The 27,167-nt window shown below is 40.2% G+C and overlaps 2 protein-coding genes across 7 annotated transcripts in view; one reads left to right on the forward strand and one right to left on the reverse strand.

The window, feature by feature from the left end:
- Nucleotides 1–4,999, reverse strand: part of SKIC3 (SKI3 subunit of superkiller complex) — a 49,927-nt gene extending 44,928 nt beyond the window's left edge. The window contains exons 1-5 of one of the 5 annotated variants that reach the window (XM_031046183.2): nucleotides 4,713–4,999; nucleotides 4,285–4,389; nucleotides 2,193–2,287; nucleotides 1,546–1,689; nucleotides 375–466 (exon numbers count right to left, since the gene is read on the reverse strand). In XM_031046183.2, coding sequence (XP_030902043.2) covers nucleotides 375–466; nucleotides 1,546–1,689; nucleotides 2,193–2,282 — 326 coding nt within the window. In that variant the 5' untranslated portion in view covers nucleotides 2,283–2,287; nucleotides 4,285–4,389; nucleotides 4,713–4,999. Of the gene's footprint in view, nucleotides 1–374; nucleotides 467–1,545; nucleotides 1,690–2,192; nucleotides 2,288–4,284; nucleotides 4,585–4,712 lie in introns of those variants that run through there. The other 4 variants (XM_031046184.2, XM_031046185.2, XM_031046182.2 and 1 more) reach the window with 4 other exon arrangements.
- Nucleotides 4,725–20,046, forward strand: ARSK (arylsulfatase family member K). Of its 2 annotated transcripts, XM_005145969.2 has the most exons (8): nucleotides 4,725–4,969; nucleotides 6,304–6,433; nucleotides 8,322–8,481; nucleotides 9,856–10,138; nucleotides 14,603–14,774; nucleotides 16,214–16,438; nucleotides 18,554–18,778; nucleotides 18,863–20,046. In XM_005145969.2, exons 1-8 carry the CDS (start codon nucleotides 4,826–4,828, stop codon nucleotides 19,135–19,137), a joined length of 1,614 nt encoding a protein of 537 aa, XP_005146026.2. In that variant the 5' UTR covers nucleotides 4,725–4,825; the 3' UTR covers nucleotides 19,138–20,046. The 2 variants fall into 2 exon arrangements, with proteins under 2 accessions (XP_005146026.2, XP_030902047.1); XM_031046187.1 differs by lacking the exons at nucleotides 4,725–4,969; nucleotides 6,304–6,433 and adding an exon at nucleotides 7,411–7,570.
- The last annotated feature ends 7,121 nt before the right edge of the window (nucleotides 20,047–27,167 follow it).

Below are 27,167 nucleotides of genomic sequence, written 5' to 3' on the forward strand. Positions count from 1 at the left end.
TTTTCCATCTGAGAGTTATATCTGTTTTGAACTGCACCTATATGAACCAGATGATATATATTCTTATTAAACTTATTAATGCAGGCAATGAACTATGAGAGCCGAATGCTTCAAGGCAGAAAGTTTAGACAGAGGACGTGGTACAACAGAATTTTCTCAACTGCTGACTTTTAAGTACGATTTTTCCAAGAGTTTTTGCCTTATCAGAAGGGACAAGATTAAGACACCTTATACAGGTACAGACAACTTCAGTAACAAGTGCTAAACCCACCGATGTTACAAGGCTTTAAAGATAAAACAACTCTATCCTCTGTATCAGTAACAGTATTCACTGAAGATCTTAGACTGAACTGATGGTATTCAGTATCTTTTACCTTGCATAGAGTTCCAAGAGTTTTTGGTAAACATCTGCTAAGTCTTCTTTGACATCTGTTTGGTTGGATTTCTCATATAAATTTGCTAATCCCTTTAGAAAAAAATATTTGAAATGTTAAGTAAGATTTTCTGTCAACAATTGTATTATGAGAACATTGCAAGAGTTCTGCCTACAAAAGTTACTCAATGCCTTCAAGGGGGTCAAGTATTAAAAGTCATAATCTCTGAACAGAATCAATGCTGATACCTCTGTAAAGCCTTTTGAATCTACTAGGTTTTCCTCACTTTTTTAACTAATAGCAACAAACTACTTGAAACTTGTATATGCTACATTGTATATTGTAACAGACAATATACAAAACAAACTGTATATATACATTGTATATTGTAACAGACAATATACAAAACTGTCATGTGATAAAAGATGTATGTCCAAGTATCATGCCATTTCGCATAGTAACAGAACGCCAGAATCTGATTGCAAAAGTAAGGAAATTTCAATATGCCTTGAAATCGTGCACCAATGGTTATGCTTTAAAAAGATATTTATATTAAAAATACTAAGAACCTTACTGTCTTCAGAAAGTATCAATTGTTGGTATCAGAGACAGACTTAATATACAATTTTATGCTTCAGAAGTCTCCAAACAACATACCTGTACACTGTAACTATACACTGTTATTAGTTGTCATGCACATACCACTCAGCACACAGCTATTTTAAATGTATACTATTTTTAAACAACAGTAAAATTCAGTAACAAACCACTCGAGGCTGGAAGCTGGAAAAAATATGTTAATAGATGAAACATTTTCTTGTCTATGAGAGCACTGTTAAATCTTCCTTGAGCTAGAAGCATGGAAACCCCTAAGCATGGATGAATTTACTGTTTCAATTCATGTTCTCCCTTTCATGCTTCACTGCTAACTAGTGTACACAAGAAATGCAAACTTAAATATACTGAAACTGAAAGTTTACCCGGACATACAGGCTATGCAGTCACCCATGACTGCACTTTGAACACAGAAACAATACAAACCTCAGCTACTCCAAAGCTTCAGCAGAACTCAAGAAGACACAATACAAGTCACAACTTTGCTTTGTTGCAGTATTTAACTCCATAGTGACAGTTTTCAGGTAAAGAAAAAGTTAGTCTGGATAGTCAGTACCTGCCATGCCAGTAACTGGTTCGGTTCAAGTTCAATAGCCTTCTTATATGCTCCTTTGGCCTGATCAGGCTGTTCTAACTCAGCAGCTGCCACGCCAATAAATACCCAAGCATTGTAGTTATTTTTTTCTTGCTTCAAGACTGCCTAGAAATATACATTTTTAAGTGAAACTGTTGAATGAAATGTATCTTATAGATCCATCTATTGAGTTTTATCATTACAGCTTGGTGAATTATTTCACAACTTAATATTAGAAGTTAAGTAATTTTTAGAAAAAGGCTAGGATTATTAACTTCAGCTTTTCATACCAGACAATATTTCTCATCTGAACTGTTTTGCTAGGAAAAACATCTCAGCAATTAAAGCACTCCTTCAAGGTATAATTTAGAAATTTTTTTTCTATCTTTATCATTTTAGACTTAATGTTCTTATTGTCACATATAAGCAAATGCAAAAGCAAGAAGAATAAAAGCTTACATGTGGGCAACAAACATGAATGATCAATGGAGTTAAACTTGAGAAATCAATCTCAACTATTATACCAATACAGTACTCCACACTCTGCATTACTATACAGCTGTAGGGATATGGGAACAGCAAGCCAAACATGCATAAAATATTACCTTCCAAATAAAAAAGTTAGTTACCTTGCAATGTTTTAAGGCTTCTCTATATTCTTTATTTCGTATTGCTTCTCTAGCACTCTTTAATGCTGCCTTCACCTCCTTATTTGACATTGTGGCTATTAAGTAAAAAGGATATATATTAATTTCTTTCAAAAAGATATACTGAACTCAAAATGTTGGTTATATCCCACTGTAATTACATAAGAGAACACTCAGAACACAGGAATATGCCGCAGTGTGACAAAATGCATTCAGCACTAAAAACTTCTGAAAACAGATAATATGGTTAAAATTCATAGAATCACAGAATGGTTTGGGCTTGAAGGACCTTAAAGATCACCTAGTTTCAACCTCACTACCATAGGCAGGGACACCTTCCATTAGACCAGGTTCCTCCAAGCCATGTTCAAACTGGCCTTGAATACTGCTAGGGATGTGGCATTAGTTACTTACAAATTAGTTATTTACATTCAGCTCCAGCACAGGACTAAGTCAGTAACAGGTTCCTAAGGATCCTAAGAGGTTTTTTTGGGCATTACATACAGCAGCACTGTGGCCAGGCTGCCTTTAAGTGTGGTCCACAATGCTCTCCTCCCCTCACACACGGCAGATTCTGCTTCCTACCATGGCTGTAAAAGTGAGAAAGAATAAAAGCATTTAAGGACACAGCAAAGATGCATTCATGCTTTGGAAGTCTGACATGATCATGTATTATTTTGATGTATACAGTTAAATATTTTGCCTCAAACAAATTTCGGAAACACAAAGGTCCCACATGACATCCTTGTCTCTAAACTGGAGAGACATAAATTTGATGGATGGACCACCTGGTGGATAAGGAATTGGCTGAATGGCTGCATGCAGAGAGTTGAGGTCAATAGCTCAATGTCCAACTGGAGACGGGTAATGAGTGATGTCCCTCAGGGGTCAGTGTTGGGACCAATCCTGTTCAACATCTTTGCTGGCAACATGGACAGTGGGATTGAGTGTGCCCTCACCAAGTCTGCCGATAACACCAAGCTGTGTAGTTTGGTTGATATGATAGAGGGGAGGAATGGCATCCAGAGGAACCTTGACACACTTGTGAGGGGGCCAATGCCAGCCTCATGAAGTTCAACAAGGCCAAGTGCAAGGTCCTACACCTGGGTCGGAGCAATCCCAGGCACAGCTACAGGCTGGGTGGAGAACAAATTCAGAGCAGCCTGAGGAGAAGAAATTGGAGGTGTTTGGTGAAGAGAAACTGAACATGACCCAGCTTCAGTAGGAGACTGAGCCCAGAAACCCTCCATGTGCTGGGCTGCATCAAAAGGCACATGACCAGCAGGTTGAGGGAGGTGATCCTGCCCTGCTACTCTGTTCTCATGAGACCCCACTTGGAGTATTGTGTGCAGTTCTGGTGTCCTCAACATAACAAGGACAGGGAGCTGCTGGAGCAAGTCCATACGTGGGCTATGAGGATGATCAGGGGACTGGAGCACCTCCCATATGAAGACAGGCTGAGAAAGTTGCGGCTGTTCAGTCTGGAGAAGAGAAGGCTGCGTGAAGCCTCATAGCAGCCTTTCAATATCTGAAGGGGGCCTATAAGGATGCTGGGGAGGGACTGTTCATCAGGGACTGTAGCGACAGGACAAAGGATGATGGGTTTAAACTAAAACAGAGGAAGTTCAGATTAAACATCAGGCAGAAGTTCTTCCCCGTAAGGTGATTAGGCACTGGCACAGGTTGCCCAGAGAAGTTGTGGCTGCCCCTTCCCTGCCAGTGTTCAAAGCCAGGTTGGTGCAACCTGGTCTAGCAGAAGGTGTCCTTGTCCATGGCAAGGGGTTAGAACTATAAGATCTTAAGCTCCTTTCCAGCCCAATCCATTCTATAATTCTACAGTCAACACTGCCTAAATGGGAGGAGGCTGAGAAACAATATTGATGGTGCAGGCACTGAGCCAGGAAGCAGGACAAGCTGAAATACAAAAAAGACCTTTTCCCATCTAAAAGGCAAGGGATAAAGAATAAGTGAAGGGCCTAGAAATAAATTAGTAGTGAAAGGACACAGGAAGAAAGTAGATTTCAAAGATTCCCCCAAGAGTCTAAAACAATTATTAAAAAAATGTCAAACTTACATTGCCCAGCAGCTCCTACAAATTTGCTTCCTAAGAGGGCACAGGCGCCTCGACCACCACAGACATCCCTCCCGCCGGCATTTCCGAGCCTAAGCGCCGTTTCACCTACAGAGAAAGTAGGCCCCACGTCAGCGCATACCTGCTCGGCTCCCCAGCTCGTACCTACCGCGGAGGCCCGCGGGGAGAGGTAGCACTGCGCCGGCAGATCCTCCGAGCACGGCCGGGCCGCAGCGAGCCAAGGCGAGCCGAGCCGCGACGGTACGGGACGGGACACGACTTGTGGCGGCCACTCCGCGCCACTTCACCTTCATCAGTCACTGCCCTGGCGCATACGCGCTTGCGTAAGGGCAGCGACTTGCTCCGCTTAGCTGCCATTTTTCTTCGCGCATTGTGGGAGATGTAGTTTTTGCCGCCGCTCGGAGCCGTACCCTGATGTGCTGAGCGCGGCTGCTGTGGCGGCTCATCCTCTGGTGCAGCTGCATCGGTCTTCGGGACTGCCGCTTCCCTCTGTCCGGGAGAGGAAGGTCACGGCGCCGGGCCGATGCCGGGCGGCGTGCCGCTTGGGCGGGCCGGGCTGCTGTTGCTCCTTATGGCTGCCGCTCCCTGGGCCGGGGCAAGGCCGGGGACCGGGGCCCCCGTGGGCCAGCCCCGGCACAGCGTAGTGCTGGTGGCCTGCGACTCCTTGGTGAGGCTCCTGGGCAGGGTGGTGACCTGCGGCTCTGCGAGGGCGGGCGGCAGAGCGGCAGCGCTGCCCCAGCGGCGACGTTTCGCGCATGCCGACGAGAGAGACACCTTCGAGGGTATCTAATAGCAGAGAGGACTTTTCTGTGACTGTTCATTCTACAGTCATAGGCTACAGGGATGAGTTTTATTCACCACCACCGCTACGGGTGGAGGGCTTGCTTGGGATAATGAGGGCAGGCTTCCCGTGTCGCTCAGACAGTCGGTAACTCATATTGTAAACCAAAATCGGCTTTCTTAATGGGAGGGTGCTGCACGTATTCAACAGACGCATTATAACAGTCAGAGACTTCTCCATGTGTGGTACGGGGTGTCAGTTGTGGTACCTCCAGCTTGTCACCGCAACTCACGGCAGAGGGAGGCATGTCATCTGGGCTGTAGAGCAGGGCAGCAGTTAATGGGACAGAGCTGGTGTGTAAACAGAATGAAGGCTTTTCTCTTGGCTTAGAAAGCAAAATGGAAAGTAAGATCACTAAAGCCTGTTATTTTTGCCATTGTAAATCCTAAGAACATTAGGGATGGAATGGAGAATGTCTGTAATTACAGAGCAAATGACTGAGTTAAGCTGTTGGGCACCATACTTGCATTGTTTGGTATAACAAATATTACAATAAGCTTGTTGGATGTGTATCTACAACTAAAAGGATAAAGGATCTAGTATATATGGTTTTGTGGATTTCTAGTGGCTTTATTGCATGATTTATTGATACAGCTGTTTTAACCTCCAGACAGGTAGGAAAGATCTTTAATTCACAAATACCAGGTATGTTTCCTAGCTTACAACTGAAGACAGGCCTGCCATGTTATTGAGACAGTTGGTAATTCTTGGATTCTAAAACAAACTCAGCTGTCTTGCCACTTTTCCAGTCCAGAGTGTATGTTTAAAAGGAGGAAGAAGATGAAGAATCAGTTCTGATTTCACAGAAATACGCACAAGTGCACACATCTGCATCAGGATTCAGACTGACTTCTCATCACTATGCACCATAGCTATCCCTGTTGAATACATCATGGTGGGACTCTACTATCACAAGAACTGGATATTAGCATGTGTATAGCAGTAGAAAGGAAGTAATTTTGCTATGAAAAAGGCCTCATATCCTTTACCTTATACTTTCCTTTAGCCATTAAATTAGTCTAACTAAAACTCAACATTTTATTTTCCATACCTGAGTAGAATTTTCAAGGTTTGAGTAATGCAAGTTAAGGTAATAAAACTATGAAGTAATGTAGCAGTAGTTTGTGTTCATACTGTTTATATACTGTTTTTCTATGTAGGATGGACGCTTGACGTTTTATCCTGGAAATCAGACTGTGGATTTGCCGTTCATAAATTTTATGAAACAATATGGCACTGTCTTTCTCAATGCCTATACCAATTCTCCAATTTGTTGTCCTTCCCGTGCAGGTAGGACCAAGCATGTGTCAATTTAAATACATGGTAATAATGGGAAAATTTAAAGGATTTAATTTAGGGGATTTGTTTTGTTTTTTCAGTAAGACCCAATTTTTTTTTTAGTTTGTGCCTGAATTTATAGAGGATACTTATGTTTTATATGTATCTCTTTTCCATTTCTTGTTATTTTTTGTTTGTTTGTTTCTTCTTTTCCAAGCTATGTGTGAGCTCGCAAATCTTTTTGTAAACTCCACTGCAGCTTCACTATTTAAAAAAAATCCTTCTGGATTTGAAGAAAAATTGTCAGTCTGTTTGCTGCAGTGCTAGAGCTACATTCAGAACTGCTCTTCCAATGCAAAAATAATAATTCTCTTTCCTGTCTCAGGAAATAGTATTACATAATACCAGATAAATAGTACTGCCTTCTAATGACATTTAGTCCAGGCAATGTGCTGAATCCATTATTTATTCTTCAGTAGTTTAAACTGAGTATTTGAATATACTTGCTGCAGTCATTGCCCTGTATTCAATTTCCCACTTGCAGAATTTGCTGGGGAGTTAGAAGGAAGCAAAGTTTATATCTTAAAACATTTCTAGACCTTTCAGTTGTTGCAAAGACCCTTTGGAGGCTGTAAATGAAATTTCAAGGAAGGAAAGTAAGATGCCCCTTTCTCTCAAACGTACAGGGGAATAAGCATCGCATCCTGACTGCAGCAGGCACAGGCTGCCAGATTAGTTTTTTAATACTTTGTTTACTGATAACCTAGTACCCTTTCCTGTTTTCAGGCCCTCATCTTTAGTGAGAGTACACGAACATGCCATCAGTCTTGTTTTTCTTGATTTTTGAGTTTTTCAGACAATCTTTGTTGCTGAGAATAGTAACTGTATGTTATTTAATTCTAAGTTTACTGAAAATAGCAGCTAGTGCTCCTAGTGAGGACGATACTGCATGATGAATTCAACAATTCATCATTTCTGTTTATCATTTTAGGTGGTCCACCAACATCATCGTGACCACTTGTCATTCATAACAGGTGTAGTAGCTCTGAACTAGCAGGACATCTCTTGTTTAGCCAGTGGCTTGGAGGCCTGCAAGGAGCTGAGGGTACATCTGTTGTGGAGGTGTCAGAGATCACACTAGAAGAGATGGTGAGAAGGAGGATTTTAGGGTGGGGAAGGTAGGAGTATTGCCATGGTACGGGGGTAGGACTGCCACACTATTTGTGCTTACAGAATATTTCCATTGGTTATAGAAAGCTTAGCTTCGGTTTAGGACTCCTTTTGACTCTTAGCATTGGGAAGAGTGAATGATTCTCAACAATCTGCAAAGAAACACAGGAATTCACAAATACTTTCCTTACAGTTCCTTTGAAAGTCTTCCCTTGGTTTCTTTTCTTCTTGGCCTCTTTAATAATCTGGGTTTTTTTTCTAGAGCTGATAGTGAAGTAAATTACCTGAAGAGGATAAAACTGAGGGCATATAGTATTTGTAAAAATAATATACACTAATTCCCTCCACAAACTTTAAATTAATGTTCAAATTTAACTGAAGTAAGGGCAGATAATACTCTGTAAATGTAAACAAATGACTGTTTCATCAGGATATGTACTACCATGGCATTTTCTGTCTGCAATTAATAGGAATATTTCCTGATCTACTTGAAACCTTGATCTAATGATTGCACAGCACCTGGACGGGACCTTCTGTAATCCTGGGGATTATTTTAGTAAATGTTCTTATTTGTATTGATGATGAAAGTAAGATTTGGAAGTGTAATACTTTGTACATGTGTTTTTTTTTTGCCACTAAAATAATGACTGATAGCTTCTCAAGTAACTTGCATTTAGGTAGGAAGTACCACCTCATCAAAAACCATAACTCATTTTTTTGTTCTCTCCAGCGATGTGGAGTGGTCTTTTCACTCATTTAACAGAGTCTTGGAATAACTTCAAAGGTCTAGATCCAGGTTATGTAACATGGATGGATCTCATGGAGAAGCATGGCTACCACACGCAGAAGTATGGGAAATTGGACTATACTTCTGGACATCATTCAGTAAGGTAATCAGATAGATTCTCCTCCTGCAAAACAGGCAGGAGTGAATTAATCATGTAATTGTCTGGCAAGTGGTTTCTGTCTTTGAAATGGTAGTAGCTTTCATTTGAAAGAAATTTAGCAACTTTGTGCACAAGCAAGCATATCCCATGCAGATGCACTATGGCTTTTACCTGTAGATGGAAGGTGAGTATCAAGGCTGTGGTTTTGCCTAATATGAATGAAGGTTATTTTTGATCATTGTCATTGCTCCATAAGTGAAATTCAGAAGCGGTGTCTTGAGACTTCCAGGCTGTATTATACCATCCAGTTAGCAAAACATATTTGATAAAGCTTGGGTATCAAATCCACTATCACTAAACATGATGTGGTATTTCATGGGTTTTTTTTTCTTTGAAGGTCACACCTTTTCAAAGACATACACTGTTGCAGTGCAGGGGGATGGGGAATGGGGAATGGGGGTTGTGGTCAATTCATCGCATGCTGTCTCTGCCACTCCTTCCTTCTCAGGGGATGACTTCTCACACTCCTCCCCTGCTCCAGCATGAGGTCCTTCCCATGCAATACAGCCCTCCACCAGCTTCTCTAACATGGGGCCTTCTAATGGGCTGCACTTCTTCATGAACTGTTCCAACTCCCCAACCCTTGTTTATGGCAGCTGTGGTGTCATTCAGTCTGGCAAAGAATTAAGGACATCTGCAGCTTAGATTTCTCAGCCTATTAGAGAGGCAACATTGTCATGATATTAGAAAAATCTGTTAAAAAAAATCATTAAAGCATTCTTTTTCTCCCTCTTGCTTTCTCTACACCCTTCTACTCCATTGTTCCTTTCTCTTGATAGTATTTATCAGTTATATCAAAAGCAATTGTACAAGATAATCACTCTTACAGACTTTTGTTGTAAGTGATACTGTTCAAAAATGTTGTAATAGTGTTATCCAAAACCAGAATGATACTTCTAAAGGCAGCCTCTCCAGGCAAGTTGTTTACCACAGGACTTCTTCAATAACAAAAACCTAATGCCCTGTTTACCAGGTAAAGTAGTGTGAATCCATACCAGAAAGGGTAGCAGGGTCAACAAGGTGGAGATGCTATTTCTAAATATTATTTTGTAGATGTGAGAAGAACCATTCTGACATGAAGTTATAATAAATAAGAAAAAAAGATTCAGAAACAGAAAAAAAGTTGCTAAAGCTTTGAGTATAAAATAGATGTATAATAGCTGTTGATCAATTGAATAACAATTCTCTTTATTGTAGAAATTACAAATAGACTGCAGTATAAGAAAAGTTCTTCAGGAATTCTTAACTCTTTTGACTTGGAGAAAGCGTGAAGAACACATTTTCCACTGAGTGTGTAACATATGTATGTATTTTCAGTAACCGTGTGGAAGCTTGGACTAGGGATGTTGACTTCCTGCTCCGCCAAGAAGGGAGACCCATGGTAAACCTAACTGGTGATAAGAAGCATGTGAGAGTGATGGAAGCAGATTGGCAGAATACTGATAAAGCACTTAATTGGATAAAGAATGAAGCCATTAACCTTACTCAACCATTTGTTCTTTACTTGGGGCTGAATTTACCACACCCATATCCATCACCCTATGCAGGAGAAAATTTTGGATCCTCTACGTTTGTAACATCTCCCTATTGGCTTGAAAAGGTAGGTGAAGGTGAAATTTGCATATAAGTTTATTTATAAATGTACTTGTTCTGAACAATATTTTATTCCTCACATGACTTTTCAAGTCAGACCCAGTTTAGATCTGTCAGTGCAGAGTAAGAAATTATTGGTCAAGATGTTAGATTTCTGTTCTGAGGCTGAGCAATTAGAAGTAAAGAATTTCTTTCTGTTGTAGGAAAAGGGTTTGTTAGCAGTCATTACCGAATCGGTAAAGAAATTTGGAGTTCTGTGGCTAAAACCACATTAAACAGAAAATTAAATTGCTGCTATACATACCTGTATTTTTTTCTGTAATGGTCTGAAGTTCATTGTAGCATTTTTTATTGAGCTTGTTATAGAATCATAGAATAGTTAGGGTTGGAAAGGACCTCAAGATCATCTAGTTCCAACCCCCCTGCCATGGGCAGGGACACCTCACACTAAACCATATCACCCAATGCTTCATCCAACCTGGTCTTGAACACTGCCAGGGATGGAGCATTCACAACTTCCCTGGGCAACCCATTCCAGTACCTCACCACCCTAACAGTAAAGAATTTCTTCCTTATATCCAGTCTAAACCTCTGCTGTTTAAGTTTCAACCCATTCCCCCTTGTCCTGTCACTACAGTCCCTAATGAAGAGTCCCTCTCCAGCATCCCTGTAGGCACCCTTCAGATACTGGAAGGCTGCTATGAGTTTTCCACACAGCCTTCTCTTCTCCAGGCTGAACAGCCCCAACTTTCTCAGCCTGTCTTCATATGGGAGGTGCTCCAGTCCCCTGATCATCCTCGTGGCCCTCCTCTGGACTTGTTCCAACAGTTCCATGTCCTTTTTATGTTGAGGACACCAGAACTGCACACAATACTCCAAGTGAGGTCTCACTAGAGCAGAGTAGAGGGGCAGAATCACCTCCTCTGACCTGCTGGTCACGCTTCTTTTGATGCAGCCCAGGATGTGGTTGGCTTTCTGGGCTGCAAGCGCACACTGCAGCTGTTTCATGTTCATTTTCTCATTGACCAACACCCCCAAGTCCTTCTCCACAGGACTACCATGAATTTCCTTTTTGCCCAACCTGTAGCTGTGCCTGGGATTGCTCCCACCCAGGTGTAGGACCTTGCACTTGGCATGGTTAAACTTCATGAGGTTGGCATCAGCCCACCTCACAAGTGTGTCAAGGTCCCTCTGAATGGCATTCCTTCCTTCCCTCTAGCATATCAACCAAACCAATGATGCTGAATGTCATCATTCTAAGTTTTATAGGGAGTGATTGACTTTTCCTGCAATGTGAACCAAGAATGTATAGTAGTAAGACACAGTCACTTTTCTGTTAATTTCCTTCTGTGCCACTGTTGCTATTGAATGTTTTTAGAGTGCAGAAAAGTCCCATTGTGTTTGTAGGTGGAAAGCTAACAGATTGCACTCCATTCCAAGAAGTAGTAATTTTTTTTCTCTGTCTTGTGTGGTCTCCAGGTGCATTATCTCTCATAAAAATATAAATGGGTTAAAACAGCATTCACTGCATAAAGGTATTAAGATTCTCTGCAGCTGAAGAACTGATAATTGGGTTTGAAAAGACTTCATGCTTACATTAAAACAAACAAAAAACCCAAACAAAACCCCGAAAACAAACCAACCAACCAAAAAAACATCACACCCCCGCAAAAAAAAAAAAAACACAAAAAAACCCACCAAAACCCCTCATGTAACTTGTGTCTTTTTCTTCTGGGAAACTGCAAAATTATCCTGGTGCAACAAGAATACAAAGTCTTAGAAAAAAGGATGTAGAGGGTGCGGGTTCATAGAATCATAGAATAGTTAGGGTTGGAAAGGACCTTAAGATTATCTAGTTGCAATCCCCCTGCCATGGGCAGGGACTTCACACTGGTTCTTCTGGAAATGGTGAGAAGCTTTTGGGTAGAGGAAAAGCCTGGGATAAAAAAAAATAGCTTCATTTGCAAAAATCAAGACCTGGTTTGGATATTAAAGAAGACTTGCTAGGTGCTAATTGCTAGGTTAGACATCTTGGGAAATCGGGTTAGCTTTTTTAAAGTCGCAAGCAGAGTTATAACATCTCTCACAAATTTTTGTCATCCAGATAGAGTATATAAACTGCATAGCTTGTTGAGTTTTCTTCCACCACTACATACACATACTCAGTTATGTGAACCACATATTATCATTTATTGACTGTTGGATGATTCGTAAGGAATGTAGCATCCATGTTTTGCCTGTGGAAGAAGCAGTCTTTGAAAATGACAGAGGTCAATCTCATTAAGAAGTTTGCATAGATGAAGAACTTGAATTAAATTATATGTTTACTGAGTAGCTAATACAGAACAGAATATCAACATGGTATGTTTATGAAACTCTGTGTTGCTAAGCAGATGATCCCCTATATTTTGCACTAGCCAGTACTTTTTCAGGGCATATGGCTTTTTTCCTAGCTATGAATTACATCAGACAAACAAAGGGTTCATGAATTTGTGAATCCCTAAAACTACATTGTAGTCCTATAGAACCTTTTCCTGTAGAACCTTTTTCAGTCTTCTGATGAATGGTGAATTGTCTCTGGTTATGTCTTAAGTAACTAATAAATACCATTTGAGGAGTCTAAAGTGTGACTTTTTGTAGCCAAGGACCTTCAGTAATAGGAAGATGTCTGAAGCAATTCCCTGATATTATTTTGTTTTCTATGATTTCATCTTGCAGCCTATTTTCTACAGTCTATAAGAAAACTTAGGTTTTGGTATGTCTGACTATATTGCAAAGCTGGGTTTTATCCCTATAGGCACTTCAACTCCTGCTGCCTTACCAGCTGTTTAGGTGCTGGTCTCTTCTCTCAAGTAACAAGTGATAGGATGAGAGGAAATGGCCTCAAGTTGCACCAAGGGAGGTTTAGACTGGATATGAGGAACATTTTCTTCATAAAAAAGAGAAGAAATTGTCAAGCATTGGAACAGGCTGCCCAGGCAAGTGGTGGAGTCACCATCCCTGGAAGTATTTAAAAGACGTGTAGATGTGGTGCTGAGGGACATGGTTTAGTGATGGACTTGGCAGTGCTGGGTTAATGGCTGGACTTGATAAGCTTAAAGGTCTTTTCTAACCTACATGATTCTATGACTTAATACATGTGCTAGATAACTTAATAGAGAATACTGACTGTTGTGGGAGGTAGAACTTTGTGGGTATTGGAACACATGTCCATAACAGTACTGGTAGTCAAAACTACACCATGTGCTCCAGAGACAGGTGCTGTGCTAGTAGTTCCCCAGACAGCTCTTAGTTACCCATCCACACCTTGGGGCAAAACCAAATTGGGTTCAGCAGAAATTGACACTTATTAAATTGCTACACCAATAAACAGGGATGCAATACATCTAGGGACACCTTTAGTCTGATTGCTTTTGTGCTTCATGGAGCTGCTTGGAAAGTAAGCACCTCCGTTAATTTATCAGGAACCATGCTGCCTGTGTTTGGGGACAGCCTGGGAATGGAACTGTGGCTGCAGCCCCAGAAGGTGCTGTACAAGCACTAGAGTTGATGTGCCATAATCTAGGCCTCAGCTCTGTTTGTTAAGAAGATTTCCAGATGTAAATTAGAGCAACACGTGTGGTTTATTAATTTAAAAACTTAAGTTTTCTATACAAAGACTACATCTCTTCTTCATGGTAACTTGTGCTTTAGGTCTACAATATGGAAGTAATTAATTGTTAAATGCAGCACTTACTTAAAGGAATATGTACAGTATGACTGCCTAAACATGCATGTCAAATGCTGAAGCTCTAAAGCTGGTACAGCAGCACACAGTAGCTGTGAACACAGCAATTTGAATATATAAATCTATCATTATTTGTAACCGATGAGCTCCTACTTTTTGATTTCAAACTGATCTTAGAATTCTTTATAACTGAATGGACTGACAACTGTAGAAACAAATAGAAAAGTGTTAGAAAATTGGACTAGTAATAGTGAATTCTTTTTATCAAGATGTCAAGACTTGTCATCCACTTTTCTAGAGAGCTTACCAGACTCAGTAAATTTCCATGTTGTTCTGTAGATTCGCATAACACTTGATCTTTTTGATATATACGGGTTTTAATTATCCTATAGTTAATGAAACTACGCCAATGCTTTCATATTTACTCTGGAGTACAGTTCCAGAAGACTGTTCTGCAGTATCTCTCTTAAAAAAAAAAAAGACATCAGCTAATAGAACACATGTTTATGGCTCCTAGCATTAGTTTCTAGCTGATTTTTACAGCACTCTCTTAAAAATACTTCATATCTGTGGAAGCAGAGGGGAAGTAGGGGGAAGATGGCAGCACCATGTAATAGGTAAGAAGCTGATGTTGCCTGGACAACAAGTTGAGGACTGTGAATTTGTTCTAAAAAGTTTTAAGTTAAATCTGTTTTTTAAAAAAAATTAGTTGCTAAAGTAACGTGAATTTTCTTTTATTTTTAGGTGACTTATGAAGCTATTAAAATACCCAAGTGGTCTTCTCTTTCAGAGATGCATCCAGTAGACTATTACTCATCTTACACCAAGAACTGCACGGGAGAGTTTACAAAGCAAGAAGTTAGAAATATTAGAGCATTTTATTACGCTATGTGTGCAGAGACAGATGCCATGCTCGGTAGGTAATGTTTCCTTCTGCAGTGAATTTTTTTGTTCTGATTTTTGTAATGAAATGCCCATAGAGCTGGTCTTCTGGAAAAAAAAAAAAAAAAAAGAGAACCAAAACAAAGCACAGTTCAGATCTGGGAGTAAGCCACAGGGATGCTGCTTAATCAGTCTATGTGATAAATAACTGGATAGTTTTTAGGGCTATTGCAAGGTGAATTCAGAGTACTGTAAAAAGTAATCACAACCACCAGTCAGAGACCCTGTAAAAGCCCAGTAACTGCAGCAAAACATTGCCTATCCAGTGTACAAGAGGAACTGAATATTCTTTGATTAAGTGCTAACTGAATCAATGCAAGCAACTGCAAATGGGAACAGACTAGCAAAGCAGAGCTGAAAGGAAGGGTGCATTTTATGGCACATGCAATTTCCTTGGGGACTGATTTCAAAGGATAGACTGGATGACAGCTATTACACATAGTAAACTTACGATGTTTCCCTTAGCAGCATATTATTGAAATTTAAGGAGAAAAAAAAAGAATTAATTAGGCATTCAGAATCCTTTTTAGTTTGCCATAAGGTCTACATACATAAAAATTATAATGCAAATTGGTCTTTATTTACTGTTACAGCTGAACCCAGGACAAGTATTTTATTTCAAAATTTGAAAAGTGGCCATGAAAGAACAAGAATTCCCTTATATTGTAACATAAAATTAATGAATAAATAAGCTAATCTTTTTAGTAGTGTTAGAGTGATCAAGATACAGAATTACTCTTCCACATTTTAAAGAAAATTAAAAACAAAAAAAAGATACATCAATTGGAGCCTGACAACACTTCTGGAATGAAGGTACTGCAAAGTAACTGCACTGGGGTTTAATTTTGGTAACATATTTTAAGTTTCTAATTAGGCTGTTTATGCAAGAATCATCTTTAATATTAAAGCTGTGTAAGTGATTACTGACTTCATTGACTCTGTCTTCACTGCACAAATGTGCAAGGAACTCCTGAGGGGATGCAGATACAGGAAGGAGAAACTTCCATTGACTCTTTGTAAAGTGGATGCTCTCAAGAGTCCTTCACTGTAACTGTAGTGTCAGAGCTTCTGCTGACCTATTCGACTGCTGTTGAAATGATTAGTATTAGTTATGCTAGGAATTAAACAAAAGTGGCATAGCAAAAATGCAGCTTATCCTGTCGTGAACCCTTAACTTTTGACATTTTTACGGTCGTTGTTGAGTGCCCTCCGTACTTTGTTGATAACCAGAACCCTGCAACTCACTGGCGACTGCTGCTCTGGAATTAATGCTTTGGGCTCTGCCTTCTGTGGCAGAGAGGAGTTTCCAACCCTCTGTCTAGGATTCCTCAGGGTTTGCATGCTGCTTTGCAGGTACAGAAGTTGGAAAGAGTATTTTGAACATAGCCTTTCAGTATCTTTTTCTTGTTGCAGGTGAGGTTATTTCAGCTCTGAGAGATACTGGGCTTCTTGAAAAAACAATTGTTATATTCACTGCAGATCATGGAGAACTTGCTATGGAACACCGGCAGTTCTATAAAATGAGCATGTATGAAGGAAGTTCACATGTTCCCCTTTTAGTTATGGGGCCAGGCATAAAAAAACAGCAGCAAATACCAAATGTGGTATCTCTTGTGGATATATATCCTACTATGCTTGGTAAGTTAAGTAATTAAAAATTATTTTTTTCCCCCAGTTGTATTATAGTCAGGCTTTCATCTCCACTTTGTGAGACAATGTAGTAACACAGTGGGAGATAATGATTTATTGGTGGAGGATATGTATGGACTTAAAATGCAAAAACTTGATGTAAAAATTAAAGGAACTCATGATGCTCTTTATTCATGTTACTGTCATCAACACAATTATAGTGAATGATTATAAGAGTATCTTAAAGGAAAACTGATAAAGTCAGATGCAGTTTAGATATGAATAATTTTTTATAACCTTCATACCTAACAGAAACTGTAGAAACTACAGTGTAAATGCATCCAGAGATGAGATTAAACCTGAAAGAGTAGCAGATTCATTAGGAATGTCTTTTATGAAGGGTCACATGGAAGAAATAGTGACTTTGTATAGGAAATGTACGATTGATCATGTCAAGCATAATAGAATATGATGATGGATATCATTCTTCTTAGATGTGGCAATATTCATTGTAGTGCAGAGAATCAAATGAAAAAAGATTGATAGCAAACTTCTTATGCACAGATATCAGTTATTTTTTAGAGTGAATTTTTTGAGCAGTTACCTGTGATAAATCATGCAAAAGATGAATCTCACTGAAAGAAAACATTAGGTGAAATCACTACTGGATTTTTTATCTGGGACTTTTTAGGCTACTGATCAGAAAAATGGTCTTTTCAAGGCATTCTGCAAAGCTTGCTCTTCAAGAAGTGTCACTGTATACTGCAGTTCCCTGAGAAAATGTGGGATAGTAGATAAAACTGTATTTCTATTAGTAAAATACAGTGATTGTCTTAATTTGATTTCTTAAGAACAGACAAAAAGATCTTTATCTGCGTGTCTCTTCTCAAAATTTCTGATCTAGTTATCCAGACGAAAATAGGGTATAATCAGAGTAGCTTTCTCTGCCAAATTCTGATATCAAGTCTTTTATATATATATAAAAGTAATCTGCATTAGGTATGGTAGTTATGTAAGTATCATATATAAAAAGTTAAAATATCTTTTTTTCTTTGTGCTTTTCCTCAAATAACATAATTGTTCAGGTGGTTTAGCTTCCTTCTCTTTCCTCACTTCCTCCGTTGTGACATAGAACTTATATGCACTGCATTATCACCAATTGGCATAGAAGAGGAGATGAAATACTGCCATGCTGCTCTTTGACATAGAAAGTGATGAATTTTTAATGACTATACAGTATGTTCAGTTGGGTGATTAAAAATAGCAGTTCTGTCATGCTCCATTTAGGACACACTAGGTTTAGTTTAGGTAACATGCTTGGGATTCTCAACTGTTTTTCAGGATGTCTCTGAGAGATCAGTGCAGCCTCTTAATATTGACCTAGTCTTTGGGAGTTAGAGACATTTGTGATATGAGTTGATACTCAGGAGCTTCAAATTACAGCATCTTCTAGGGGCCATCCAGCAGGCCATAGAGTCATTCACTGTTTTCCATATGTGTACAGTATGGATTCCACTTCTGACACCATCTTCATCTCCAGCTGTACCAGTGAAGCAAATGGCCCTGTTCCTCAGTTTCCCCACCAGTTATGGGTGATAACCATAATGGCCACCATTTGTAAAGTGTTCTGTTACTCACTGATGAAAAATATTAGGTAGGATAGTAGCACTGTTATTAGCATAGAAATGAAGGGTTAGACTAGTTTGGATGTGGAGCTTTTGGGATCGTTTCATGCTATGACAATCTCTTTCTCCTGCCTGACTTGGTTAGAGCAGAAGGGAAGGGAAGGATATAAAACCATGATTAAAAAGAAAAAAAACCACTACACTTCAATGGAGGCTATTCCATTTTTTTTAAATATATGTCTGTTAAAGATGGGCTTAGACACAGCAGATACTGCTTTTGATCAAGATGCTGGGCAGCTGACCTTGGAAACCTCCTTAAGGTTTTTCTTTTTAATTATTCTTTGTGTATTTGGGGGTTCCTGTGTTTTACTAGGAGAATAATTAGGAATGCATGTTTTAGTACTGAAATATGATTTGTTTAGACACATGTAGTATTATGTTACGCTTTTTCAGTCACAGTAACTGCAGCAGCATTTTGACTTTGTTTATCTTTGCTTAGATATAGCAAGAATTCCTGTCCCACAGAATCTCAGTGGATATTCTCTTGTATCACTGCTACATGGGAAGGCTGTGAACGGAGTGTCAACCAAAGGGCATCGGCCCTCATGGGTGTTGAGTGAGTTCCATGGATGCAATGTAAATTCTTCTGTGTACATGCTTCGAACTGGCAAATGGAAATACATCACGTTCTCAGATGGCTATTCAGTACTTCCACAGTTGTTTGGTATGTTGCCGCTTTTATGTCCTGTCCAACTCATTAATTTACTTAAATGCAAACTGGCTCCTAACTGACATCTGTTTTTTCCAGATCTTACTGCTGATCCAGATGAGCTAACAAACATTGCTGTAAAATTCCCAGCAATGGTACATTCCTTGGACAAAATACTCCGCTCTATAATAAACTACCCGAAGGTTTCTTCTTCTGTTCAGGAGTATAACAAAAGACAGTTTATCAGCTGGAAACACAGTTTAGGTCAGAATTACTCAAATGTTATTGCCAACCTTAGGTGGCATCAAGACTGGTTAAAGGAACCAGAAAAATATGAGAATGCAATTGACAAATGGCTTCACCAAAGTAAATAAAAGCAATCTAGATTTAATATGACTGAGAATATGAAAGCATTATTCATTTGTAATATGCTGGATTTCAAGTGATGAAATTATTGTCTAATATAAGCGATTGCAAGCAACAATGCCTGAACAATTACCACTATGTTTTAAAAAGCCAAGAGCATTTTATGCAACAAGCTAGCACAACAAATCTAGATTTCTACATGTTATAATTCTGTAACACTTAATATATATGGGAAGAATAGTCCATAAGTACTGATTGAGGGTATGTAATATTTAGCTGGTAGCAGATATGCTGAGTATTAAGTATTAGAACTCAACAACAATTTCCATTTCTAAGGACAGACTGAGGCAAGGATTATAAAATTTAGTGCAGTGGCATACCAGTTACAGTGAAATGTACTGGAGTCAGCATTCCATCAAGATGGATTTTAAGTCCACAATGAAGACACATTCATCCATAAGAGAAGCTGTGGTGGTTAAAATAGAATCGAAAAGTTAACAAGTAGTATTGTGGTAAGGTACTGGAATGGGTTGCCCAGGGAGGTTGTGAATGCTCCATCCCTGGCGGTGTTCAAGGCCAGGTTGGATGAAGCCTTGGGTGATACGGTTTAGTGTGAGGTGTCCCTGCCCATGGCAGGGGGGGTGGAACTAGATGATCTTGAGGTCCTTTCCAATCCTGACTATTCTATGATTCTATGATTCTATTGTTCTATGATTATATATGTATATACAGTTTATTCAAGTACTTGCAATGTCAACATTCCTATTTTGTACATGGTTGACTCCATGTTTTCAAGATCTGCCTTCTGTTCTCTTGCTTTTGGATCTGGTACTTACCACTCCTTACTGTCTAATAATGTGCATGGGCACCCTGCTTGACCTCGTGCTCACCAACAGGGAAGGGCTTGTTGGAAATGTGACTCTCCAGGGAAGTCTTGGATGCAGTGATCAAGAGATGGTCGAATTCGAGGTCCTCAGGACAATGAGAAGAGCATGCAGTAAGCTCACTGCCCTGGACTTTAAGAGAGCAGACTTTGGGCTCTTCAGGAACCTGCTTAGCAAGGTTCCATGGGATATAGCCCTAGAGGGCAAGGGGGCCCAAGACTCTTGGTTAATATTCAAGGATCACCTGCTACAAGCTCAGGAGTGTTGCATCCCGACTAGAAGGAAGTGCAGCAGGAGGGCCAGGAGACCTCCTTGGATGGATAAGGAGCTGCTGAGAAAAAATTCACAACAAAAAAGAGGCTTATAAAATGTGGAAACAAGGACAGGTGGCCTGGGATGAATACAGGGATGTCATCAGGGTAGTTAGGAACCAAATTAGGAAAGCTAAGGCCCAATTGGAGCTAAACTTGGCAAGGGATGTTAAAGATAATAGGAAGGGATTTTATAGGTACGTAGCGGCTAAAAAACAGAGAAAGTCCAATGTAGGCCCCCTCCGGAAACTTTCAGGAGAGCTGGCTACACAGGACTTGGAGAAGGCTGAGGTTCTGAATGGTTTCTTTGCCTCAGTCTTCACTGGCAAAGGCTCTGATCGCAGCACCCAAGTCTTGGAAGGCAGACGCAGGGACTGTGAAAACCTAGACCTTGGGCCCACTGTAAGAGAGGATCTGGTTTGAGACCATCTTAAGAACCTGAATGTACACAAGTCCATGTGACCTGATTAAATCCATCCACGGGTCCTGAAGGAGCTGGCGAATGAAGTTACAAAGCCACTGGCCATCATATTTGAAAAATCACGGCAGACAGGTGAAGTTCCTGATGACTGGAAAAAGGGAAATATAACCCCCATTTTCAAGAAGGGGAAAATGGATGACCCAGAGAATTACAGACCAGTCAGTCTCACCTCTGTGCCTGGCAAAATCTGGGAGCAGATTCTCTTGGAAGGCATGCTAGGGCACATGAAAAAGAGAAATGTGCTTGGTGACAGCCAGCATGGCTTTACTAGGGAAAAATCCTGCCTGACCAATTTGGTGGCCTTCTATGACAGGGCTACAAAAGTGATGGACAGGGGTGGAGCAGTTGACGTCATCTACCTGGACTTGTGCAAAATGTTCGACACTGTCCCACATGACATCCTTGTTTCTAAATTGGAGTGTCATCAATTTGATAGGTGGACCACTCGGTGGATAAAGAACTGGCTGGATGGTCGCACTCAAAGAGTTTTGGTCAATGACTCAATGTCCGGCTGGAGACCAGTAACGAGTGGTGTCCCCCAGTGATTGGTGTTGGGACCGGTCTTGTTTAATATCTTTGTCGCTGACATGGACAATGGAATTGAGAGTGCCCTCAGCAAGTTTGCTGATGACACCAAGCTGTGTGGTTCAGTTGATAAGTTAGAAGGAGGAATGCCATTCAGAGGGACCTTGACACACTTGTGAGGTGGGCTGATGCCAGCCTCATGAAGTTTAACCATGCCAAGTGCATAGTCCTACACCTGGGTGGGAGCAATCCCAGGCACAGCTACAGGTTGGGCAAAAAGGAAATTCATGGTAGTCCTGTGGAGAAGGACTTCGGGGTGCTGGTCAATGAGAAAATGAACATGAGCCAGCTTCAGTGTGTGCTTGCAGCCCAGAAAGCCAACCACATCCTGGGCTGCATCAAAAGAAGTGTGACCAGCAGGTCAGAGGAGGTGATTCTGCCCCTCTACTCTCGTGAGACCTCACTTGGAGTATTGTGTGCAGTTCTGGTGTCCTCAACATAAAAAGGACATGGAACTGTTGGAACAAGTCCAGAGGAGGGCCACGAGGATGATCAGGGGACTGGAGCACCTCCCATATGAAGACAGGCTGAGAAAGTTGGGGCTGTTCAGCCTGGAGAAGAGAAGGCTGTGTGGAAAACTCATAGCAGCCTTCCAGTATCTTAAGGGTGCCTACAGGGATGCTGGAGAGGGACTCTTCATTAGGGACTGTAGTGACAGGACAAGGGGGAATGGGTTGAAACTTAAACAGCAGAGGTTTAGACTGGATATAAGGAAGAAATTCTTTCCTGTTAGGGTGGTGAGGTACTGGAATGGGTTGCCCAGGGAAGTTGTGAAAGCTCCATCCCTGGCAGTGTTCAAGACTAGTTTGGATGAAGCATTGGGTGATACGGTTTAGTGTGAGGTGTCACTGCCCATGCAGGGGGGTTGGAACTAGATGATCTTGAGGTCCTTTCCAACCCTAACTATTCTATGATTCTATAAGTGCACAGGTGAAGAGGCATCTGGTCTCTTGTCACTGTCAGAAGTTTAAAACAAACAAACAAAAAAACAGAAAACCACCCTCTGACCAGATCTGTGAGTAGAGGAGTTTTCTGAAAAGTGATAGTGTGATTTCCATAGCTTTAGATGAAAATTGCTTGGATAAATCTCCATTACACAGTTATGTTTTTCAGGGAAATGTTTTAATGTGTATCAGTGGGTGGAGAACTGGAACCTGAAATGTATACAGAAGAGATGCAATTGAATCTTTCAGGAAGAGTTAGCGTAAAAAGACCAGTTCATGTTTTTCTAGGGATGGGACAAAAAAATTGAAGTTTCGGAAGAAGGGTAAGATTTAGCTAGTAACTGTTCTGCTTCATAATTGTTGTAGCAGCAGTTAGATTTGCTTATTCTTGATCACAGTTATTGCTTCTGTTGTAAGAAATCAGGATGACATTATACTTCATACCTAAATGCTTTCTGAAATCTGTAATTAAATACTCATCAGTAAGCTACCAAAAATAAACATAAAAAATATATATATTTTCTGATGCAGAGTACATGCATTTTGCAAACAATACTCTAGAACTGGGTACATGTTTATGAATGTTTTAGCTATTTTATATTTCTTTGTTCATAGAACATTAAGGCCAACCATATACTACTTACTGCTATGGTAGCTTTTTTTTTTGTGTAGGCATAGAACAAATTAATAATTAAAAAGATGCAAACACTGGAGCACATCATTATAATTCTTGCTGAGTTCAGATAGTAGTGAAATTATTTAAGAAAAAAACACATCTTAGCATGTAATGTAAACTGTCTGCATAAGTAAAGAAAATAAATGCGTCCATATGAAAGCTTGTTCAGATGAGAAGAGGATGGATAAATGGATAACTTTCTAGAGGTCTGGACAGAATGCAGTACATCATATAGAATATATTAAAATAAAATTATAGTGAACTTGATGTGATATGTGTGTGTGTGCTTTTTTAATAGCTGAACGTTTAAGGAAATTACTAGAAAATGCTTAAAGAAATTGCTAGGGAAAATTATATTTTGTCAGTGCCACCGGCAGTGTGTTTTTTTTAATATATAAGGCTTTTAAGATTAACTTCTTCATATGTGTTAGGCTTACAAAAGTGCAGTTTGTGAAATGGAAAAACAACTTGAAGAAACAAACTTCTTACCATAATTCCTTGAAATAACTTCTTGTATCTAAGTGTTTCCAGAGGATCCCAGTGCATGGGGGCACGTTTGCAGATAATGCAGAAAACCCTATGCATGTGCCAGCTCACAAAGCAGAGCTACAGCATCAAGAGGCAGGGATGCTCCATTGCAAGGTGATTCTGTGGTATCTGAGCCAATCAGTAGCAGGTTGTGATCTGATCTGAAGTCAGTATGTCTACTCTGGTGCTTCTTTTCATATTCGGTAGTCTTAAAATGCTTATTTAAATAGAAGACACTGACTGATTTGTTAAAAGTAAACCTTTGACTTTTCCAAGTTACTTATTATTTGCATGTGAACCTTTGTTTTTAAAAGCTAGAGAGAAGGCAAAACCCCCCTATTGCCTTCCTGCCTCTTTTTGCAATAAATAGTCTACCTGTGTTGGAATAGAACTGAGCTAATTTAAATACTAAAATAGATACATTTAACAATGCAGTCATAATCAATTACTCTGATTTAGTTATGTGAATGCATCTGCATTATTGTAACACAAATGAAGCTTGCAGCATGCAAGGTTGGTTAACAGGAACAAACTTGTTTTCAAACGTGCTAAGGGAATTATGTAGTATTAACATTGAAGAGAAATTTTTGAATGAAAGGGAGAAGGGGGCAGGCTAGGATGCCAGCAGGTTCAAAACAGGTATTTAGGATGTGTAGCCAGGTCAACACAGCCTCTTAGGATTTACCTGAGACTAACAAGGGCATTGGCATGATCACCTCTTTCTGCACCTCTTTCAAGTGTTTACAGAGACAGGAGAGGTAGCACTGTCCTGCTGAACAAAAATGGGATTATTTTTGTAAATATAGGGTCCAGATGATCACTGGAGAGGTAAGGGACTGCCACTGTAAATTTGCCAGCAAATCACAGGAAAATAATAATGTGTTGCCTGTGTCAGGACAGCTAGCCTAGTCAGGGAAAAAAAAAAATCAGTGAGAAAATCCAGACATTAAATGCACCTAGGCAGTGACCTGTCTGATCTTGCTTTAAGCAAGCTATGGAAATAGAAGGTAGGTAAAAGAAAGCTAGGTAAAATTACTGTAAGTTAGGTTCACAACTGGCTAAAATCAAACTCAGTAGTAGGTACCAAGAGTTAAAAAGGGGAGGGCTGATCAAATAATGTCTGTGCTGTTTGGTACGTTTTAGAAAGTAATTTGAATTCAGGAGTAGATACTTCTATTACACATGAGAAAATACACCCTAGGAGAGCTAGCAGCACTTCTGTGGACATACTAAAATTACAAGTAGTCTTGATTAGCAGGAAAAAGTTATCTGAAATCATTCAGTCAGGTACAATTCAGCATGGATTGGTTGAAGGTCAAAATAGAAGGGAAAGAGAAAAATATTAAAATAGTGAACAGCAAACTGTCTGGGCTGCAGTTTTCCGTCAGGTATTGGTGAGGTCCCTCCTAGGTCCAATTACAGCATTTAACAGAGCTCCAATCTGCAGGCGCAGAGTTCTCACTTACCTGCTCTGGTTTGTCAGTCATTTTACCATCACCATCCTGAGGACATGACATGTATAAGCTGCCAAGCTGTAAATTCTACATGTCATTCATACCCAGTCCTAACACTTCCAGTAGAGCTCTCCTGTTGCAGAAGATTGTAGGTTTGGCTTAATTTGTAATGTCAACATGACAAAAAATATTCAGCTGGTGAAGTAGCTGTAATGGAAATCTTATTAATAAAAACTATAGCTAAATGAGGATATGGCCTTAGAACAGTGTTCCTGCTCTGCTGTAAAAGATGCTTTGCATGAACAATTACAGTGTTTTAGATTGCTTTTGCCTCAAGTAGGGTTGTTTGATACCTGCACATCCAATCCAGCATGCCAGTTACAGCCCGTCGCTCTGTACAGCTAGTTAGTTAATTAATGCAAGAATTACACCAGCCCACCTGAAATGGAATGACGCACAGTGGATTTAAACAGCAGCATCAATGTGCCATTCTGGTAGCTGCTTGGTAGCTTGGGATTCTGGCATGGGACCCAGAGGGTTACGTGGGCACCATGCCTTGTTTGAATGGACAGTTTTAACACCATCATCACCCTGGAAGAAGGAGGATCCAGCAAATCTAGTTATTATTTCACCTCAGAGTGTGATAGAGAGTTCACTTTCCAAGGGGCTGTGAGAAAATAGGCAGACTGATTGCCATTTTAACATGCTTTTGATAGGGATGATCACAAGCTCAGCTATCTCCTGATGCACTCTTAACACCTGTAGCTGTGCTGTTTAAAGAAAGGAAGGAGAAAGCAGAACTTTGCTCATCTGGTTCCACCTGTGGAGGCAGTGTTGTCTGGATGGCACCAAGCCAGGGGCTGAGGTGGAAGAAAAGATGGTAATGGGTGAAAACCATCTTGGAGGTCTGCTGCCCTTCTGTCCTGTCCCAGACTCAGAGGACTCTCCAGGCAAGAGACTTCTGCTTCTGCTGGATTTTTCAGTGCCTCCTGGGCTGCTCTGGGTTGAAATCTCTTATGTTCTGTTCATACTTTGCAGGTACATGTCCACTTTATGGGTGAAAAAAGGGACAACAGTAGGCTTGCAGTAACAGGGTCTGCTTTCATGATGATGAGTCCTTAACTGTGTTTCTTTTCTAAGGGAAGAAAGTCTTTTGCTACCATGTGTTTTAACAAACTCAGCAGCACATTAACAAGTGTATGCTGCTTCAAAGACTTCTGGAGGATTTCTGATGTGCCAAGGCGAATTTTGGTCTGTAGTTGGTTGTAGATAAGAGTGCAAGTCTTGACGATAATATGAAGCCATTGGCTACTGATTGCCTACTGATTGGGCCATGTAGGGTCCACAGTGTGCTGACAGTCTGAGCCAAAAACTGGGGTGCCTGAATAATTCATGTATACAAAATCCAGTGTGACTGTAGAGCTGTCATCAATAAGTGAACTACAGGTTTGGTGCCAAGTGTTATTTTAATACTCTTTTGGACATACATATATATGTGTGTATGTTGATGTATGTAAATATATGTGTGTGTCTGTATTTCCATATGTGTGTATATTTAGATATGCAATTTTTAGAGGTGTCTTCATAAGAGTGTTTCTAACCACAGGCTTCTGCATTTTAAGATTTTAGCCAATTTGGAGTATTTGTAGGCTGAGTCAGCAAACAGGTGATAGTGAAAAAATGGGGGATTTCTTGATATGTATTTCTTACTATTTCCTACTTGTGGTTAGCTTGCTGCACTCTCTGCTTATTTTTTTTTTAGAAAATAAGCATGAATGCCTTACTGGATTGTCCCATGAGTCTGACAATTATGTTTTGCTTTCTAGGTAAGACTGGGTGGAAGTTCCTGTAAGCTGGAAAGCAGAGGGTCAGTCCTGATTGTGTGCAAATCAGATAACAACTGGCCTTGAAAACGTCACACTCATATCTGTCTTCCCAGTATAACGGTTCATTAGGAAACATGCAGCTGCTGAACATGAATAAGCACGTAATGTATTGCGTGGCTGTGAGCAGGATTTTGGTTTGGCACATCCCTCTTGGAGGAGGTGGTGGTGGTGTGGGCTGACAGCAAGAACAGTAGCAAGAAGAACCTAGAGTTTTCTTCTGTTATCAGGCCAGCCCCAGCATGTCTCTGCTCCTTATCAGCTCTGGCAGAGCTGGGGCCTGCCACGATGA

The sequence above is a fragment of the Melopsittacus undulatus genome, chromosome Z (assembly GCF_012275295.1).
Source record: "Melopsittacus undulatus isolate bMelUnd1 chromosome Z, bMelUnd1.mat.Z, whole genome shotgun sequence".
NCBI lineage: Eukaryota > Metazoa > Chordata > Aves > Psittaciformes > Psittaculidae > Melopsittacus > Melopsittacus undulatus.